The following is an 18,550-nucleotide window of genomic DNA, read 5'->3' on the forward strand; positions in this document are numbered from 1 at the left end:
AGAAAGATGCAAACATAAGCATAGACAGGAAAATTTACACAAACACACCGACATGTATGATGCATAGATCTGCTTGCTTGCATGTGCAAAAGTAGTTAAGTAAGTCTCATTTTTGGACTCAAAAATATTAGCTGATAAATTTAGATTTGATTTCAAAGATAATTTAATAGTAATCCTTCAAGTTAAATATTATCTGAAGTTTGGGTCACATTATCTTGCAGCCTAAATGTTACTACTAGCAAACTAGTTTATTAATTTGGAGTTTCTGGGCCTATTTGAACCTTAATTCTGCTTAATCCGTCCCCTGCTATAAGCACATTTAGATCCACTAAATCTGGATTGGTAAACTCATAAATATCAGTCGCCTAACTATGCAGGATTTTTTCATCAAGATCCATTAAGTATTTTTGCAGAATCAACCTAAGTGTTGAAAAACGCCCAAGCTCACAATGTTAAAGAAAGTAAATCAAATTTTTTTGATTCGTTTTTGCTTAATCCTGCTAACAAATACAAATATAAACATAACCTCCTTGGCAGCAGTAACATTTGGAAGTTTTGCATTCATAATTCATTTGCTCATTTTAAAAAGGAACATATAATGTAGAAGATTTCACTTAGATCATCGAAAGCTTTTCAGAAGTAGAAATACACATAAATTGAAGATATTTTAGCCTATATTTGATCTTCTGTTCCTTCTGAAATACAGTGAAGAATCTGCGCTGGTACAGATTGAGGTACAGTATATACACCATCAAGATGGATGTATATGATTTGAAATAAAGTCATTTGTTTGATGGGGTTGCAGCGTGCCTCACTTTTCTTCCTGAGGTGATGAAAGCCGCAGTTTTAAGAGGGAGTGGACGAGGGAGGAGAAGAGTCTCTCCTTCTCTCTCCCAGAGTTCTGTGTGCGTAGTGACCTGCTGACACAGGAAGCATTTGTGTGGTCTGTTCACTCAGATGATGAGGTAACCGTGGGGAAGTTCTATGCCACCTTCCTGATACAGGACTACTTTAGGAAATTCAAGAAACGTAAAGAGGAAGGCCTGGTGGGTGCTCACCCCTCGCAGAACAACACGGCCATCGCTCTGCAGGTGAGTCCCAGAGAGTGTGTGTGTCTCTGAGAGTGTGTGTGAAGAGAGAGGGGAGACTGCTGAAAGCTGTGTGATAACATGATTTTAAAAGCACCGTTGTAATTTGTTATGTCAAGTCTTTGTGCATTCCATTCAAATATCATTAAGGGTGCTAATGTTGTGGTTTATAATCCAGCAGGACATTCATGATGTTGGTGTCCAGTACAATTCTGTATCTTCCCAGTGTGTGACCTGATTTGTGTCTCTGTGTCTTTTAACTAATCATATATGTTGATGTTAAGCGTGTGTCATCATCTCCAGCCATCACCCCATGTATTTTCTGTGCCTCACAGTTCACTCATCCACTCATGAAACTCACAATGCAAAGCTTGTTACCACTTCTGTTACCGTATAACGTCTGATATATGGCCTCAGTGTATCACCATATATCATATTGTCAGACAGTAAACGTGACCAGCGTGTAGTTTATTTACAAGAGACTCTCTGTGCCGATTTAGTTTTGTTCACCCGCAGAGGAGAGAAGTTTGTATACTGCACTCACTGAGGCCTAAGTTAGAGAAAGCACAGCTGGATGCCACACAAGACATTTCAGCCAGTGCAGTAATATCCACAGCAGGTTGCATTCAAGAGAGCACATCTGTCTGTCTGTGTGTTCTCATCTCTCACAGTCTGTCCCTAGTGTAAATGTCAGGTGTTGCATTTACTCCAGCACAGGTGTGTGTGATGGTTGTGACTGCATATGCATATGATGTCAGTTTTTTCGATATATTTTTTCGCACTGTGAGTTGTGAGATGAAGGTCCCAGCTGTAGCTCTTAGTCCTCTTGTTGTCATGGTTACAGGCTGGCCTTCGCACGCTGCATGATATCGGGCCCGAAATTCGCCGAGCGATATCATGCGATCTGCAGGATGACGAGCTAGTAGACTTTATTCCCGAGGAAGACGAGGAAATTTATAGGGTAACCCGTTTTAATTTTACCTGACAGGACGAATGTTTGTGGCTAAACTAACATGTTGTGCTTGAAGTTACCAACTAACGCAATTCCATGGTTATACATAAAAGTTCTCCTGTACTCAGAGAGTGTTAAGTTAAATCTGTCATAGATGAACTGTTTCTTATTTTTATCGCCACATTAAGTAGATTTTTTTCATTTGGTTTATTTTTGCTGAGGTTTTTCCTCCATTTCAGTTCCAACAAAGTACAGAGTGCATCCATTTTGCTTGCATGCGTCATAAACCATGAAACCAGCTTCTCAACTTATTTTTGCTCATTAAATTTCTGAAAAGAAAATCAGCTCGCAGCCTTAACATCAATAGCACGTGTGTTCTGCTGCTCTGTGAGAAGTCCAGGACTTTGGATGTTTTACTCTGAGCGTTCCTCCACAGCGTAACGGCGGCCTCTTCGGTAACCATCTCATGAACGGTGGTCACCGGCGCTCCAACGGCCATCAGACCAACGCAACACAGCGACCCCTGCAGGTGCAGCCTCCGCCTCACTATGCCCACATGGAGCAGCCGGTGGGACGCCTGTCTCGAGCCAACGCCATGTCCCAGCCCAACCACCATCATCACCACCACCACCATCACAACCGACACCACAACTCCTATGGCAAGTCTCCCAAATCCACCAACATCAACCTCAACAACGCCAACGTGTCCAGTTTGCCCAATGGAGGACACCACCGCTACTATGAGCACGCACCTCCCAATGGCTACCCAGGTCTACGCAACTCCTACTACGAGTACGACAAGCCCCGGACACCCCAGGGTCAAAGGTATCCACACATCGATCATCATCCTCAGCAGCATCATCATCATCATCATCCTCAACCTTCTGATTCAAACAATACAGAACTAGATTTGTGAGATACCTGGTGACATTTAAAATCCAACATGAAACAGATCAGTGAGATTGAGCCCATTCTGTTTGGTTAGTTGCTGCCATATTTGACCAGATGTTAAAAGTACATGTGAACTAAAAATCACACCACGTTCATGACTGTAACATTGATGGAAAACTCAACTCATCAGTTTGGACAGGTCAAACCTGAACATTCAGACTCAGAGATCAATTGTAGAACTTAAGGGGAAATAGTTTAAAGAAATAGTTCCACATTTGAATAACCTTTATTGTTTTCTATAGCTCAGAAGACTAATTAAAATTAAACTGAATTTAACTTTGAAACTACTTTCATCCAGAAGTCCTGAATACGTAGACGTGTCCACACAGTGTGTATTAAACAACCAGCCTCCTTGTAACACCTTTTTTCATTCAGCTATGGCAGCACATAACTTGGAACTAATGGGCTTTAAAAAAACAAATTGTGATTAGTTTTCACTGAAGTGTTTTATTTCCACAGGCAGGAACCAGCTTCTTATCAAACTCTCCTGTGTCACAAGCCTTTATTGTAAACCTTTCCGTCCATAACGGATTCACAAGCTCATACTGACAGTTTACGACACAAGTGACCAACAGAACACTTATCCCCTGATTTTCCACACTCTCTTTAGTCCGCAGCTCCAATTTCATCGCTGCCACTTTACAAAATTGAATTCTTAGCTTGTCTCTGATCTTTAATAGTAGAAAATGGAATTGTCAACCAACACTGGGGTCGACGTCCACCATCATACTCTCTCCTCCTCATACATATATATGAGAATGCTGTATATGTTTCATATACTGTATAATATATATATATGTACCCACGCTTTCTCCTCCATTTTCTCTGTGTTTCTCTCCTCCTCCCTTTTTCCTTCCTAACCAAAATGCTTTCTCTTGACCATCCCTCTGCTTTCTTGGACAGAAGGCGCTACTATGAGACCTATGTTAGGTATGTTGTTTTTCTAGGATTGGCTCCAACAGTCTGTCTCAACCGTAAAAAGAAGGACTTTTATTTTTTTAAATCATTGTTTTATTTTGACTTGGTTTTGGATCAATGAATGGCTGCATCCCTGCTAAGTCAGTGTTATGAGCTATATGCTGGCTAGTCATTTGTCTGGTTATTAGTTTTATTGCATAGTTTTATTTATACCTAAAAGGAGCAGGAGAACAAACACAAACGTGAGTGGCCAGCATATTGCTGAGAGCAGCCCTGCTTCATGCATGTGTAAAAGTGATGTGCTTGCTTTGAAGAAGGACCCAGAAGCTCTAAAAGAAGGAAGTGTGTGAGAACGTTTTGAATATTCTCTCCACTAGTCACCACTAGTTCTCATTTACACTCCTATGCCCAAAGTTGCACAGCCCGACTACACCCAATTCACTTCAAGATTCTTAACCAGACAGAAATCTGTGTTTTGATAAATCTGATAAAGGACGTCGAAGTGGGATGAGATCCAAAGATGACAGAGCGATGCTCTTCAGCCCAAAACTTCTGCCGGTTGTCTCTGTTTGACTGTGGTTAAGATTAGTAAGGGTGGTCAGTTCAATTGCTGCCCCCTGGAGGCTTGCGTCTGCATGGCAGTGCATGGCCCTTTTCCGTTCCCCTCCCTGAATAGCCACTGTGTGCATGCTCTGACCCCTGCACCCTGACCTTCCCTCAGGTCCCACGGAGGGGATGGCCGCCACCCCACCATCCGCAGGGAGGAGGAGTTGGATGAAGATCGCTTATCTGGGGAGTATTACAGTGGGGAGGAGTTTTATGAGGATGACAGTATGCTGTCAGGGGAAAGGTACGACTCTCACTGACTCACAATTTAACACATGTATTATTAAACCCTGGCTCCTTCACACAATTGTATCAAGTCTCTCAACAAGCTCTCTATTCAATATGCTGACAGGTATCAGAACAGTGACACAGAGTATGAGACTCCCAAAGGTTACCACCACCCTGACACTTACTATGACGACGACGAGCAGCCTCTCTACCGCGACTCGCGGAGGTCACCAAAGAGACGGCTGCTTCCTGCCACACCTCAAGGTAGGCTCCTCATCCTCATCTGTATCAGGGACTGTATCTAAAGATGGACGACGCTTCTCCACTTCCTCCCACTATCCAGAAATGAAGCCATAATATCCTCAATGTGAACATCGGCATCTTGCACATTTGCAGTCAGATTCTAAGAAGTACCGATCTGGTGATGTAGCCGCGTTAGCGAGGTCCTGTCGTTGCACATGCTCGACCAATCGCAACTCAGGCTCAATCAATAACTAATTAAAACCAAACTTACTGGAAACATGAACACTTGAACATGAACATAAATCAGTGTGATAAGAGCGACCCAAAAAAACTGAAACAAATATTTAACGTGTGTTGTGACTTTAATGTTTGGTCTATATCCCATCCACTAACATGGAGGAGGCGGGATTTACAACCTATACTGCAGCCGCTTTGGCTTCCCTTTGGGGGAGGTATAATGTTGTCCATCTTTAGGTACCATCTATGGTCTGCATACGTCCCTTGCAGCGGTCATATGTAACAGTAACAGTTACATATTTACTTTTCACTGTGTGTATCCAACATAAGATAACATTAGATTGGAAAATATACATTTTACATAGTTTAAAAGAAAAAAGAAACATGTTAATGTAGAATGACAAACTGTCTTATGTGTATTGTTCATTGTTCCTGTGATATTGAGTTCGATAACCAATCTGGCCATTCAATTATCCAGTTATCCCATCATAGCCTCAGCTATAGGCTAGCTATAAAGCCTTGGTGTTATATACAGTATGCAGCCTTGGGAGTAACCATCACAAATCTCCTTTCCTTCACTTAATGCACACACACCAGTTCTTATATGATTTATCCACTCACCCGGTTTCACAGTGTTTGCAGTGTGAAAGTTTTGCATGTTGCTGACGTTTCCTGCATGATGTCACTCACAGCGCCCACTTGTTCAGGCCACAGGAGGCCATCCTTCAACTTTGAGTGTCTGCGCAGACAAAGTAGCCAGGACGAGCTTCCACATCAGCGCACTGCTCTTCCACTGCACCTTATGCAGCACCAGGTAATGCAGGCACAAAGACTGCATGCCCATTGACACTGCATTGTGTTTTGTCTGGTTTGAAGTGACCTATTCCATCAAACTGTACATTGAAATGAAATGATCATGTCCCTTTTTAATGAATGAATATGGCATTTGTTGAATCAAGGTAACTCTTATGACACAGAAGAAGAATAAACTTCTTACATGCTAGTGCTAAAAAGCTACAATATCAATGAGCTGTCATGGAGCTCTGTGTAACACCTGTGTTCGTGGCTTCCTCAGGTAATGGCTGTAGCAGGCCTGGACTCCAGCAGAGCCCACCGCCTCTCCCCGACCCGCTCCACCCGCTCCTGGGCAACTCCCCCTGCCACCCCGGCTAGTAAAGACCAGTCGCCATACTACACCCCTCTCATCCGTGTGGACCACCCCCACAGGGAGAGTGTCGCTAGCAGCCAAGTGTCCGTGCGTAAGAGCTCCTGGTACACAGACGACCCCGACTTCTCCCAGAGGATGTACTCACCTGTCCATCTGCAGGTGCCACCTGAATACCACAGCCAGTACCACCAGAAGAGAGGCAGCGCCACCAGCCTGGTGGAAGCGGTGAGTTTGAGGGTATTGAGAAGGGAGAGATGTCCCCGATCAGATCATTACATCTTTTTAGATCTTTACTCTTGTTCAAATAGAAATGTTGCAAGCCAGATAAGCAAAAATCCAACCTATTTTTCTTCCTCATATACTCTGAGCAGGTTTTGATATCTGAAGGGCTTGGGAGATACGCCCAGGATCCCAAGTTTGTCGCCGCCACAAAGCACGAGATAGCAGACGCGTGTGAGATGACAATAGACGAGATGGAGAGCGCAGCCAGCCATCTACTGAACGGTGGGATTGCCCGGGGCGTCAACGGGGTCAACGTGTTTCCCCTTCTGACACCAAGGGACTATGAACTGCAGGACACTGCAGCCAGCTACAGCGACGAGGAGCCAGAGACAGAACTCAGAGCTCCTTACGAGGAGGACCTGGCAGACGAGATGATCTGCATCACGACTTTATAGCAGTGGCTGGAGAAATCTGCAAATTAGAACCTTTTGTGAGACTACAACCCGTGAAACTACAAAAAAAAGAGTAATGCACCTGTTGGCTCCAACCAAAAGAAGTGCCTTTTACCTTGAAGAGAAAAGGCATATTGAGGAAAGACACATAGTCCCGTTCATTTAATTATTCTCCGCCTGCCAGCATGAGGACGTCACAGCGCAGAGCCACACACCACCCCCGCTGTACACAGAGGGACCGGCTGAACCCTCTCGTCAAAAAGGCCTTGACCTGGAGGTGACGTACAGGTTCAGCCTGCGGCCAGTCAGAGACAACGACAGTGATGCCATTGAAAGATGGACCAATTGGCAAAGGTGTGAGACGCTGTATAGGGCGGGTCTCTAAGGGTGATGACAATCAGATGTACGATGTCATTACCTCAGTCACTTTATTAAGGTTCGGCATATCATGCAAGTTTTCAATGCAAGCATAGAAAGGCATATCTCCTCCTTAGTCGTTGGAACGAGTTGATCCCTCTGTTGTTGGAACAGATTGTGAAACGGTTGCTGCAGCCGAGTCAAAAAAGCGAAGAGCACCATTAGAGTTGTACCAGATTTATGCAGGAACAAACTGTCCTACTTAAAGCATCACTCAACTTGAGATATGTACTTTTGAAGCGACAAACGCATTTGTGATAAATGCACTAGCCGGCAGGTTATTTTAAATTTTAGAATATCCTGATTAATATTTCATAGTTGATATGCTGTAAATTGTATTATACAACAAAAGAAACTTTGTAAAGAGATATTCTATATTTTGTAATTACATATCATTTAAAAGATCAGCAATATGGACCCTTGTGACTCCCGTTATGCTATAAAAGCAAATTTGCATTTTATTAGGTACAATATTCTGACATTTCTTTGCCTTTTGTTTCTTTGCTAATATGCACCCATTGTTTTGCCTATGAAACGGCAGTTGAAGAGGTTCCACTTGTGCGACAACACTGCTGCACAAGATATGCAAATGGCTTTGATTTCTCAGCAGCATGTGCTACTTCATCAAACCAACACCAGTTGCATAAGGTTAAGTCCCCTTTAAAGGAGAGTTTTTCAAAAGCAAGCCTCAAGGATCCAGTGCCGAAATTTTATACAGATGTGACGAACACATTTGTTTTACATCTTTTGTGCAGGGCATGCACAAGAATTTAATGCTGCTTTTTTTAGTTGGTTTTCAGAATCTAACTTTTCGGTTTCGTCAGCCCCAGCTGAAATGCCTTCTTGCTGCTGAAAGGAAGAAAAATGACAGATGGTGATAACAGGGATAAAAATTAATATTTCTCATAGCGTGTGCTGGGATTTGCCATGAATCTTTGTTGATCATGGTGTGATTCCATAAAAAAGAAAAAAAAATACCTTTGTACTTAATCTTCACAGTTAAATCATAGTCTTCATGTAGTGTGCGAGGGCATCGGAGCCCGTGGTGGCAGGAGGCGACGCATGCACACATCCAAAGGTCAGAAACAGCCCAAAATGCATTGTACATGGAAGGACAGAGGGTTTCCTGGTGTCAGGACGCTGGAGAGAGGCTAAGCAATACAACCCCCCCCCCCCCACCCCCACCCACCCTCCCGCCCCTTTCTCTCTCAGCCTGCCTGGTTCCTGCATACAGAATACCTCGTTAGGCGACGGTGACAACATATCATTGTCTCAACCTGTCTGTCTGTCCACAGTGGAGTGTGAAAGAGATTCCGTAGGGTTGAACTTGGACTTTGTGTTTTTTACTCTAATCAGAGACCAGGAAGGAGAAACTCACCCTGGATGCATGAAAAGGAGCGACTGACGCCCACAAGTTGGAACCCAAACAACAAAACATCTCTTATTGGTTATCACTTATTGATCACAATGTGGCTAATGGACTAAAATACCTAAATGGGCTTTTTCAGGCATTACCATGGAGAGTTTGAATTATCACCAAGGATATTTAGGGTGAACGTGATCTGTTGTTCATGAGTGTTTGATTGGCAGGCGAGTGCAGACTGTGCTCTAACTCAACCGAACACTGTCATGAAAATGTAGGTTTTCCACTTTGTGTGCACATTGAAAGGGCTCTTTGAATTGTTTGTGAGTAAAAAAAAAAAAAAAGTGCTCTAGTCCTTTTTGTTGACGACCGTCACATAAAAAGGACCAATGCACAAAACAGGCACATTGTACTATTCGTAGCAATTACAGTACTGATGAACTGAAGATATGCATCGTTTTGTAAACACTTTTAAAAGTTGTGTTAAACTAAAGATGAAAAAGAACTTACTTTTACCTCATGTCAGGGATTCCTGAAAAAAAGAGAATAAATGATTTGGTTCAGTCTATACCAATGGTATTTAAATATTAGCACATAGCTGTTTGTCTTTGCACAAGTAACTGTATAGTGCTTTTGTTTCTCTTTTTTCTAAACAGATTTGTGTATTAAGGTGAGAAGATTTTGTACTTTTTGTGACCGTGTGTATGGTTTAGTGGAATCTATATTTGTCATTTACACCACACCTGCTGGGAATGAAAGAGTAGAAAAAAAGTATTTTCAAGGTGCACTGGTCCTCTGTTCATGGGATGGGGAAAAAAATATAATGGTAAAGAAGAGTTTACAGAGAAACACATTGATTTGAACATTTCTTTTAGTTTTCTTCATATTGTTCTGATTCTAATTACTATAACAACTATTAATGTTCTGAAAGCTGTATTTAAATAGAAGATAATGTAAAATATGTACAAAAGTATGGAAAGACCCATGGTAATGTTCTCTACTTGAAAGTCTTGATATTTGCTCCTTAATGTTTTTATTCAGTACAACATGATTTATCTTAGTAGCAAATGCTTTACTATAACCTTCTAGGTTTTGTATAAATACTTTTTTTATTTATTTTGGCCTTGACTTTATTTGAATCGATACTGATATTTTATTTTCTATTGATCATCATTGAATAAACTTATGCTTAATTACTGTTCTCATTTATTTGTTTTCTGCAAAATTACACTGTACACATTTTTCACACATTATAGATGAGCTCATCATATATATATATATCTCTGTATATCTCACATCTCTGTTTAAAAAAACAAAAACTCTCCCACACTGTAGTTACAGCAGATCACTGATGTCCGTGTAACAGATGACAAAAAATGTGTGTTTAAAGTGAATTATACACGTTTCAGACACAAATGTTTTCCGTTTGTAGATGTGTTGGCTCTTCAGCTGGGAGATACTTTGTTCGTCGCAGTCTCCACAGTCGTTGCTGCCTCCGACTCGTCGTCCTGATCGCAGGGCTCTTTCCCACACAGCAAGAAGGGCACAGCGTACTTACGGAACTATAGAAAAACAAAATGACACAGAACCTAACAAGTTTGGCGAAGACAAGGAATACTGTCTTTTTCCCCTGCATCAACAAACATTCACACATCATTTAGCTGCTGGCTCAAGGTGTCATAATGTGCGTAAATACATAAATCCAAATAATGTAAATTATATCCAGTATAACATATACGTCAGATTTATCAATTATTAATTTTGATGTATTGCAAAATAAACAATACATTCAAATCAACTTTAAACATTTACAATTTTTGTTAGTCTCAAATAATTAAAAGCCAGTTAATTTAAATGTTTTCTTTATAATACTATATAAATACTAATAACCCTGCAATGAGTATCTCTTCTACGACAATGTACTTTGTCGTAATAACACTAGATGGTGCTGATGCCCCAGGAGAGAGAAATGTTTTATTCATAAGCTTTCCCTTCAGTTTATCCTGCAATCTGACTAAACTCCATTTTAAATGTATCTGTACGGTGATACAGTACCTGTTTGTTGAGGAAGATGTAGATAATAGGATTGTACACAGTGCTGCTCTTGGCCAGGTAGACGGGCACTGTGCCCACCAGCGGGTGGATCTCCATGTCAGGGTTGAAGACCGCCAGCATGGCCAGGCCGGCATAAGGCAACCAGCTGATCAGAAACGTCAGGACCATCAGGATCACCATGAACGCCACCTTCATCTCTGCTTTAGCGACTGCACCGCCCTCCACACAGGCCAGCTTAGATACCTGAAACACACAATGACAACACAAGTGTACAACAATGTTAAATATACCTTGTTACAATTAAAGGCAAGAAAAAAATCAAAATCCTCCTGCAGCAAGAGCACTCAAGTATTATTGGAAAAAATGTATTTTAGGTATTAATTGCCAGTGATGAATTCTTTTATATGACATTTTTACATTGATAATATTCTTGCAACATGTTATAGGGCAGCACAGTGGTCCAGTGGTTAGCAGCACCCCCCAAACAGCAAGGAGCTTCTTGGTTTGAATCCCTGTTTGCTTAAATGCTTACCTGGGGTAAAGTCCACATTAGTTTTGTGGAAGTATCAGAATTATGGCAAAAGGAGCTCTATAAGCCAGCATGTAGTAGACCAGGGTCTTTCTCTGAGGTGTTTGCATGTTTGTGTCCGTGGTCGTACTCTCCTCCCACAGGCCAAAGACATGATTGGGGTTTAGTTCATTGGAGAATTTAAATTTACCATAGGGGTGAATGGTTGTTTGTGTCTGTATGTCGTCTGGTGACCTGTCCAGGTTGTACCCCACCTCTCGCCCCATGTCACCCCAGCCCTGCCATGACCCTTAAAGGTCAAGCGCCTAGATAAGAAATGGATGAATGGAAGTTATATAGCATTTTATTAGCTTAATACCCAGGGTGGTGTTTTAGCCCAGTGGTTGGTCCCCTCTTTGGGGTCTCAAGATAAATCTGCAAGGTTGTGATCTGAATAATGGAGTAAGAGAGAAGAAGAAACGATGTTCTGCTGTGCAAGTTTGTTTTCTTTTGGCATTTGCAATAACCTTTAACCAAGATTTAGAAGAAGTAAGAACAGAAATATGAGAAAATGACCCATAGTTGCTTTTTTGTAATGGATCATCAAAGAAGGTTTGGAGCCAGGAAGCATTGCATTATATTTTAAAGTTATATCTTGTGTTTTTTAATGTGAATTCTTAATCTGAAAAGTAACCACTAATTGTACTAATCAGATAAATGTAGTGACGTACACATTTCAATATTTCCCTCCTAAAACTAACAAGGTGAAAAGTAAAATAAAATGTAAAATCACCTGATGTAACGTCCACAGCAGTTTTGCGTAGGATATCACAATGATAGCACAAGGAACCGCGAAACACACTGCGAAGTAAGCCAGGATGTAAGACACGTTGTGAGGGTCTTGGTTGTGCCAGTCCGGTGCGCAGGACGTCCCCACACCCTCCAGCTCGTACCTGCCCCAGCCAAACAGTGGGGGCAGGTTCCAGGTGAGCGACCACAGCCAGGACAAGACAATACCTCCAATCGCATGCTTCTTTTGGAACAATATCTGACCCAGAGGCTTACTAACAACGAACATCCTCTCCACTGCGATCAGAGCGACTGTGCACAGAGATGTGATGCCTGCAGACAGTTGAAAACATGTGAAATGAATATTGCACAATGTAAAAATTATAAATTGACATTTCTCTTCTTGTTAATCTAAATAGTTTTAATACATTTATTGTGCACATTAAGAGATAATCAATCACATCAGAGTCTATATTTGTACCATAACTCTGTATTTTTTAAAGAACTACTTCACATGAGTTGGTCTTGTCTTTCCACTCACCACACAAGGCCACTGCGAAGCCCTCCATCACACAGCCTGTTCTGCCCAGGGAGAAGTACCCCTGGGCATTGTTGACCACAGACAGCACCCCTCCAGTCATGGCTGTGCCCAGGTCAGCCACAGCCATGTTCACCAGAGCGTAGTTGAGTGGCTGCCTCAGCTGCTTGTGCATCAGAGACACAATAATCACTGTAGCGTTGAGTACGATGGCCGGACCAGTGAAAAGAGCCATAAGGATGGAGAGAATGATGAAGCCTGTGCGTGACAGAGGGGGATCCCCCGGTGGGCCAAGGTACGAGGAAGCATTTGGTGAAAAGTAAGACGGCTGCATGGACGCAGAGGTTTTATAAAAAGTTGGTCAGATAGTGCCTTCTCCACCCGGGACTCCTAGATCCTCGATATCTAACAACTCGAGTGTGACGGCTGAGATTTGAAGCCTGGAGTCCAAGAATAACTCTTCCAGATCTGGACTTAACAAAGAGTAATTCCTTCAAATGATGATCCTGGATGCTTTCAGTTAATTATAAAGGTACTTACACAGGATGACTACGCATGCGCTCTTTACTGGGATAGGTCCAGAGAGCAAGACCAGTAAAAACAAAGAATTAACCAGCTAAAGGTTGATGGGAGCAGATCATGTGTTTCTGGTACTTTCTCTCACTATCTGTTGTCACTTTTCAGTTTCAGTATTCAAGCCAGTTTATTTATAGAAGACATGGAAGACAACATATATCAACCAAAATTCTTTACAGTGCCAAACAATTAACATAAAACATTGGTGGCAGGGAGGTTGACTTGTGAACAAGCTGTTAGTAAAACAAATCGGACTGACAATGTGATCAAGATGGTAAGATGACAACATCAAGCACAGATGCACAGTTCTACACTGAAGTTGAACAAATGTAATATAACATACAGGCTGAATTTGGAATGCCGACTGTCCCTGTGCAGGCTGGTTGGAAATATGCAAATCCCGTGGTGGTGAGCATGACCATCCTCCTCTCAGAATAGCTCACATGTTATTTAAATCTTTTTTTGTACATTGTTAGAGTCAAATTATATATTTCACATCCCATTAAGAACAGATACAAGTAAGTATATGATATATGCAGCTGGACTGGACACCTGCTTTTCTTTTTCATATTATTACGTATTTTTTAATTGCTTACAGGCTTAGCTGTAGGATTATTAGGGTCATTTTATCTTTTCCATGCAGTGTTATAATTGAAAAAGTATACATCACATGATGTATAATATTTTGACTGTAGAGGGTTTTCCTTTTTCTATTATTTGTCCTGAAGAGGATTGTGTTTTCTGTGGGTCACTGAGATCTTATTTAACCCCTCTGGTATTCGAAAATAAGTAACTAGTTACACTTAGTTTTGCAGTTATCTTTTCACCATTACTGTTACACCATTACACTACCATCATGTGACCTTATGAATGAGGATACACAGCCCTGGGTGAGTATAAGTTGGACGCTGGAGGTTGTCTGAAGTGTATTATCCCCGTCTGCTGAGGGCACAAGGTGAAGTTAAGCCCCTGGATTTATGACAACAGGTGTCCGATGTTTCACCTTCTAAGCACATCATGTCCAATCAAGTCAAGATGGAGATTAACACTGTTTGGGTTTAGAGTTCAACAGCGGTCAGGCTTTGAAAGCTCCCTGTCCACAACAATAACGTTGTATAACAAACCCTCTTCTTAAGAATAGTTGTGAAGAATATAATGTTTTCAACAATGCTCAAAGACAAATTACATAGGTTGAAAACAGAAGAAGCAAATTTAATATAGAACTGCAAATACATAGAAATATAAAATACACATTAATCACAGCTGAGGCCTGAGATAAATTACTGACTTAGTGGTTGTGTCATCAAATCTGTGGATGTGAAGAGAGAAGCAGAGCTGTCTGACCACCACCTGGAAGTGGGTCGGATCAGGCTGAAGCTTGTTGATTTAACAGATCTTTATGACAGATGAAGATTCTCCGATGAAGTCTTGGGAAAAAGGATGTAAGCTTAAACCAATAGACTGCAAAACAAATCCAGTACCTACCATAAACATCATGTGTTTTTTGACACATTTACAACATTTAAAATTTATGAGCAGTTAATATGTTAGCACTTTATCTGTTTTTGGTGGGTTTTTTGCCCTCATCTGTATTTATCTAGTTATGTATGTACATATGTCTGAATGAATGAACTGTCTCTGTCATGTGCCTTTTTGACCTATTTTATCACATCCTCTGTTTTGTAGCTAAATTTTGAAATTTTTTCAAGCTGGGTCAGCGATCTTTTGTTAATGAGGTAAAATCACTTGTTTTGTCGAAAGTAAATTTCAGACAATAACTACTATTCAAAGAAAAGTATTTTGTGTCTTAAAACATGTCAGGTCGGAATAATCCAAATTGGAAACCCCAGGACAGAGCTACATCATGTCAAACACTCAGTTATTGAACAAATGTTTCTCCATATGTGATGTAGCTGTGTTCATTTGACCTATAACACTGTGTAGGTGGAAGTCAAATCCAATCAGCTGGACAACGAAAAGAAACTCCCACACACAGATTGCCGCAGCAGCCATAGAGAAAATATCGACTCATTTGTTGAAGGACTTGAATCCCAGTCATTACAAATAAGAACTTGAGGACTTTCTTTGGTGTCTAAGCACAAACAACTACTTCTATTTTCTGCTGATGGTTCATTAAAGCATTGAGGCTGCTGAGGGGCACAGAGACTGGATGATATTGTCCGTCATCCAACATGCAGACGGCTTATCGGCACGTCCCAGACAGTACGGGCTCCTCACAACTTTGATGTACGATGCAATTACTAAACTAATAAAAGCGTCAAGTGGAAACACTGCTCCTCCTGTGCTTGTGGTGGTGATGGTGGTGAGGGAGGGGTGTGGACGGACAGCAGCCCCTGCATCATCCGGCCCGCTGCCCTGACATCATTATCGCCTCCTAATCATGGCCCAGAGAGGAGGAGGAATGGTGCGTGTGCAGCTTGTAGTTTACTGCACAACCCAAAAAGTTTGAGGAGTGAAGTGTGTCTTCAGTAGAGAGACACATCTGGAATCATCTCTGAGGTCCAAGCCGTGAAAAAGTTACTGGTGAGTGACGTCATCGATATACGTCATTACTGCTGGTGCTGCTGTCATTAATAACATCAGTGCATCTATAAGTATCACTCTTATTAGTTGTATTATTATTTATATTCTAACAACCAGTCTGACATAACGGAAAGAGGAGTTACTCTCTCTCTCTCTCTCTCTCTCTCTCTCTCTCTCTCTCTCTCTCTCTCTCTCTCTCTCTCTCTCTCTCTCTCTCTCTCTCCTCTCCTCTCCTCTCCTCTCTACCCAACCTGTCGAGGCACATCACCACACAAACTGAATCGGGTTCTGTTGGATGGAAAAATGTTTTTTCCTTCTCTCCACAATCACCACGTGCTTGCTCATTGTGGGAACTGTCGATTGTCCTGTAAACTCTCACAATGTAAAATTCCTTCAGATTATGTATATTGAGATTTGGCGCCTTCAATTAAATTAAATTATTAAATTGAATTAATGTGATTAACCAGATTTCAGCCAATCACTGACAGAATAATCTGTTCCTGGATTTGTCTTCTTCCATCGTGCTGCTGAAACCTTCATCCCAACATCTGCAGTCTCATTATCGCCATCTTATGTGGGAGTTCTCCCTTTGAACACCAGGCTACATCTCCACACTTCACCCTCGTGCTCTGCAAAACATCCCTGCACGACATCATCACACTTCAGTGATTGTTAGCGAAACGCACGCGTGTAGATCTATGTGCTTTTGCAGCGTGGGGACTGGAGATAGTGGGTAAGCGTGTACATCGCGATGCAGCGTCTGCGTTCATTCCAGTTTGAGGCTGCTTTTTACGCGCACGCGAGACGTGCGCTGCAGACGAGAACAAAAGTTCAGTGTTTTACAGATACAGGATTACAGGATTTTCTCTTTCTCTGCAGCTGATGCATCAGCCCGTGTCTCTCTGGGCGAATCCCTCCAGAAACCACACTGTGTCCACTTCACACCTCCTCCACGCGCTTCATGGAAGAAAGACCCGTGCGTCCTGCAGCAGAGAGACGACTCAGGGTTTATCCTCTTTTCAGAGGTAGTGAGGGAGCGCAGAGGATGGAGGGCGATGCTCTCTCTCTCTCTCTCTCTCTCTCTCTCTCTCAGATACAGTAGTGTACGTGCTGCCGGAGGAGAGAAGGTGCACCGGGGTCCAACACGGTGCTGGAGCGGGGACTTTATTGTTGAATCTACTGTACATAAATATATATATTTTTCATTAAGCGGAGATGAAGATGCTGGGGAACTGGAGGAGCATTTCCTCCCACATGTGCAGCAGCAGCCTCCCTCTGCTCTGGATCTTCGTCGGCTTGAATGTGGTGGAGGTGGCGGGGTCCCAGCAAGGAATCCCCCTGTCAGTGTGAGTGTGAGAAGCAGCTCTGCAACTTTATCCTCACGTGTAAATAACTAACATGTTGGTACCTTAGTGGCAGGTAAAATACCAACCTTGCATTTTGATAGATTGCGAGGAATTTTTACAGGTGAAAGTTGTGAGATTTGGAATTGACACATAGAGATCTCTGAAAATTGAGTTTGTTTCTTGCTCGTTTTCCTTGGGATGAAGTTTCTTCTATGGAGTTAAATTTAACCACAGACCACAGATGTGTTCCCCCACACAGGCCTTATTAATGCTTTTACTCAGCTCTCAGACAGTTGTGGTGGAGGGAAGAAAGAAATAATTACAGAGGGGATTTTAGCAACTAACCTGGAGGATTAATAAAATGCAGGAGGAATTCAAAACAGAGTTGAAAAGACTGCTACAGCAAAACAGTATTTATATTTCAGTCTTATTTTATTGTGGTTTTTGTGTTAGGCTGTTAGTTCTGCCTAAATGAAGACAAACATTTGTATATCTGTTGGACTTGTTGTGTGATTAATTTCTCAGCGGAGCCATTTAACTAAATCTTTTTTCCTACTGAATAATAATAAAGAATTGATGAAGAGCAGGCCGATTGTTAATTAGTTTTACAAACTTTTATAGTAACTGTAAATGTACTTTGTCGAAATCACAGCTCTTTAGCCCTTTACAGCAATTGAATACTGTCAATGTTTTATATAGTGAACTGATCACACATTTTTGAATGTGTAAATCATCTAAATCTTGTTTTTCTTTGTAAATCAGATTGTATCTGCAGCAAACTGCAGGCTTGTTGAACTGTACTGGTTTACTTCTGCAGGATTTAGTTTCCTAGATCTGCCTCCAACAATTAGCAATGAAAAATCCCAAATAAAAATCTTAGACATAAATTGAATTTCAATACTGAATCATGTCCTTTAAAACACTGATGTCACTACTATAATAACCACTATAGGGTAAAGCGCTTTGAGTGGTCATCAAGAATAGAAAAGCGCTTTATAAATTCAAACCATTTAAACCATTTAATTTAATATTGAGTCTTTTAAATCTATATGTGGGAACGTATATACTATGTACATTGTCAAAAAAGCTCTATTAAAGTACTGCGTTTACTTTACTCAGTACTGGAAGCTTTTCAAATGTTTCATTTAGTTTAAAACGCATATTGTTACTTCAGAAATCCTAAAGATTTTGTAAACCAACAGAGAACAGAATATCAACTATAATCAAATTATAACATTTTTAGGAAATCTCAACCGCAAGAAAAATACAAATCCTTAAATTTAGATTATTGAAAATAATTTGCAAATAATTTTTGAATAAATAAATCAGGTCACTCTCTTGAAACATTT

General features: G+C 41.3%; 3 protein-coding genes across 9 annotated transcripts in view; 2 read left to right on the top strand and 1 right to left on the bottom strand.

Annotated features, from left to right (window-relative positions):
* Positions 1–10,041, top strand: part of cacna1da (calcium channel, voltage-dependent, L type, alpha 1D subunit, a) — a 63,419-nt gene extending 53,378 nt beyond the window's left edge. For 4 of the 6 annotated variants that reach the window (XM_034585117.1, XM_034585118.1, XM_034585121.1 and 1 more), the window contains 9 exons: positions 958–1,091; positions 1,933–2,049; positions 2,477–2,865; positions 3,895–3,921; positions 4,631–4,759; positions 4,868–5,007; positions 5,916–6,037; positions 6,299–6,616; positions 6,763–10,041. In XM_034585117.1, coding sequence (XP_034441008.1) covers positions 958–1,091; positions 1,933–2,049; positions 2,477–2,865; positions 3,895–3,921; positions 4,631–4,759; positions 4,868–5,007; positions 5,916–6,037; positions 6,299–6,616; positions 6,763–7,068 — 1,682 coding nt within the window. In that variant the 3' untranslated portion in view covers positions 7,069–10,041. The remainder of the gene's footprint in view (positions 1–957; positions 1,092–1,932; positions 2,050–2,476; positions 2,866–3,894; positions 3,922–4,630; positions 4,760–4,867; positions 5,008–5,915; positions 6,038–6,298; positions 6,617–6,762) is intronic. The other 2 variants (XM_034585119.1, XM_034585120.1) reach the window with 2 other exon arrangements.
* A 108-nt stretch (positions 10,042–10,149) lies between these two features.
* On the bottom strand, positions 10,150–13,079 carry LOC117761479 (parapinopsin-like). The gene is made up of 4 exons (XM_034585406.1): positions 12,739–13,079; positions 12,202–12,530; positions 10,901–11,143; positions 10,150–10,407 (listed from the first exon to the last, which is right to left on the bottom strand). Exons 1-4 carry the CDS (start codon positions 13,067–13,069, stop codon positions 10,291–10,293), a joined length of 1,020 nt encoding a protein of 339 aa, XP_034441297.1. The 5' UTR covers positions 13,070–13,079; the 3' UTR covers positions 10,150–10,290.
* Positions 13,080–16,810: 3,731 nt separating this feature from the next.
* The window catches only part of cacna2d3 (calcium channel, voltage dependent, alpha2/delta subunit 3), a 34,015-nt gene continuing 32,275 nt past the window's right edge, over positions 16,811–18,550 (top strand). For both annotated transcript variants that reach the window (XR_004613885.1, XM_034586001.1), the window contains exon 1: positions 16,811–17,201. Coding sequence is in view for 1 of the 2 variants with exons in the window: in XM_034586001.1 (XP_034441892.1) it covers positions 17,071–17,201 (131 nt within the window). In the remaining variant the exon portion in view is untranslated. The remainder of the gene's footprint in view (positions 17,202–18,550) is intronic.

The sequence above is a fragment of the Hippoglossus hippoglossus genome, chromosome 5, assembly GCF_009819705.1.
Source record: "Hippoglossus hippoglossus isolate fHipHip1 chromosome 5, fHipHip1.pri, whole genome shotgun sequence".
Lineage (NCBI taxonomy): Eukaryota > Metazoa > Chordata > Actinopteri > Pleuronectiformes > Pleuronectidae > Hippoglossus > Hippoglossus hippoglossus.

Bases quoted from the DNA above. Each gene is read 5' to 3' on its own strand.
- LOC117761479 (XM_034585406.1), bottom strand. From the start codon at position 13,069: ATGCAGCCGTCTTACTTTTCACCAAATGCTTCCTCGTACCTTGGCCCA. The intron at 12,531-12,738 runs GTGAGTGGAAAG...AACTGTCTGCAG, and splicing joins CTTCGCAGTGGCCTTGTGTG to GCATCACATCTCTGTGCACA. The intron at 10,408-10,900 runs GTACTGTATCAC...GTTTTTCTATAG, and splicing joins ACATCTTCCTCAACAAACAG to TTCCGTAAGTACGCTGTGCC.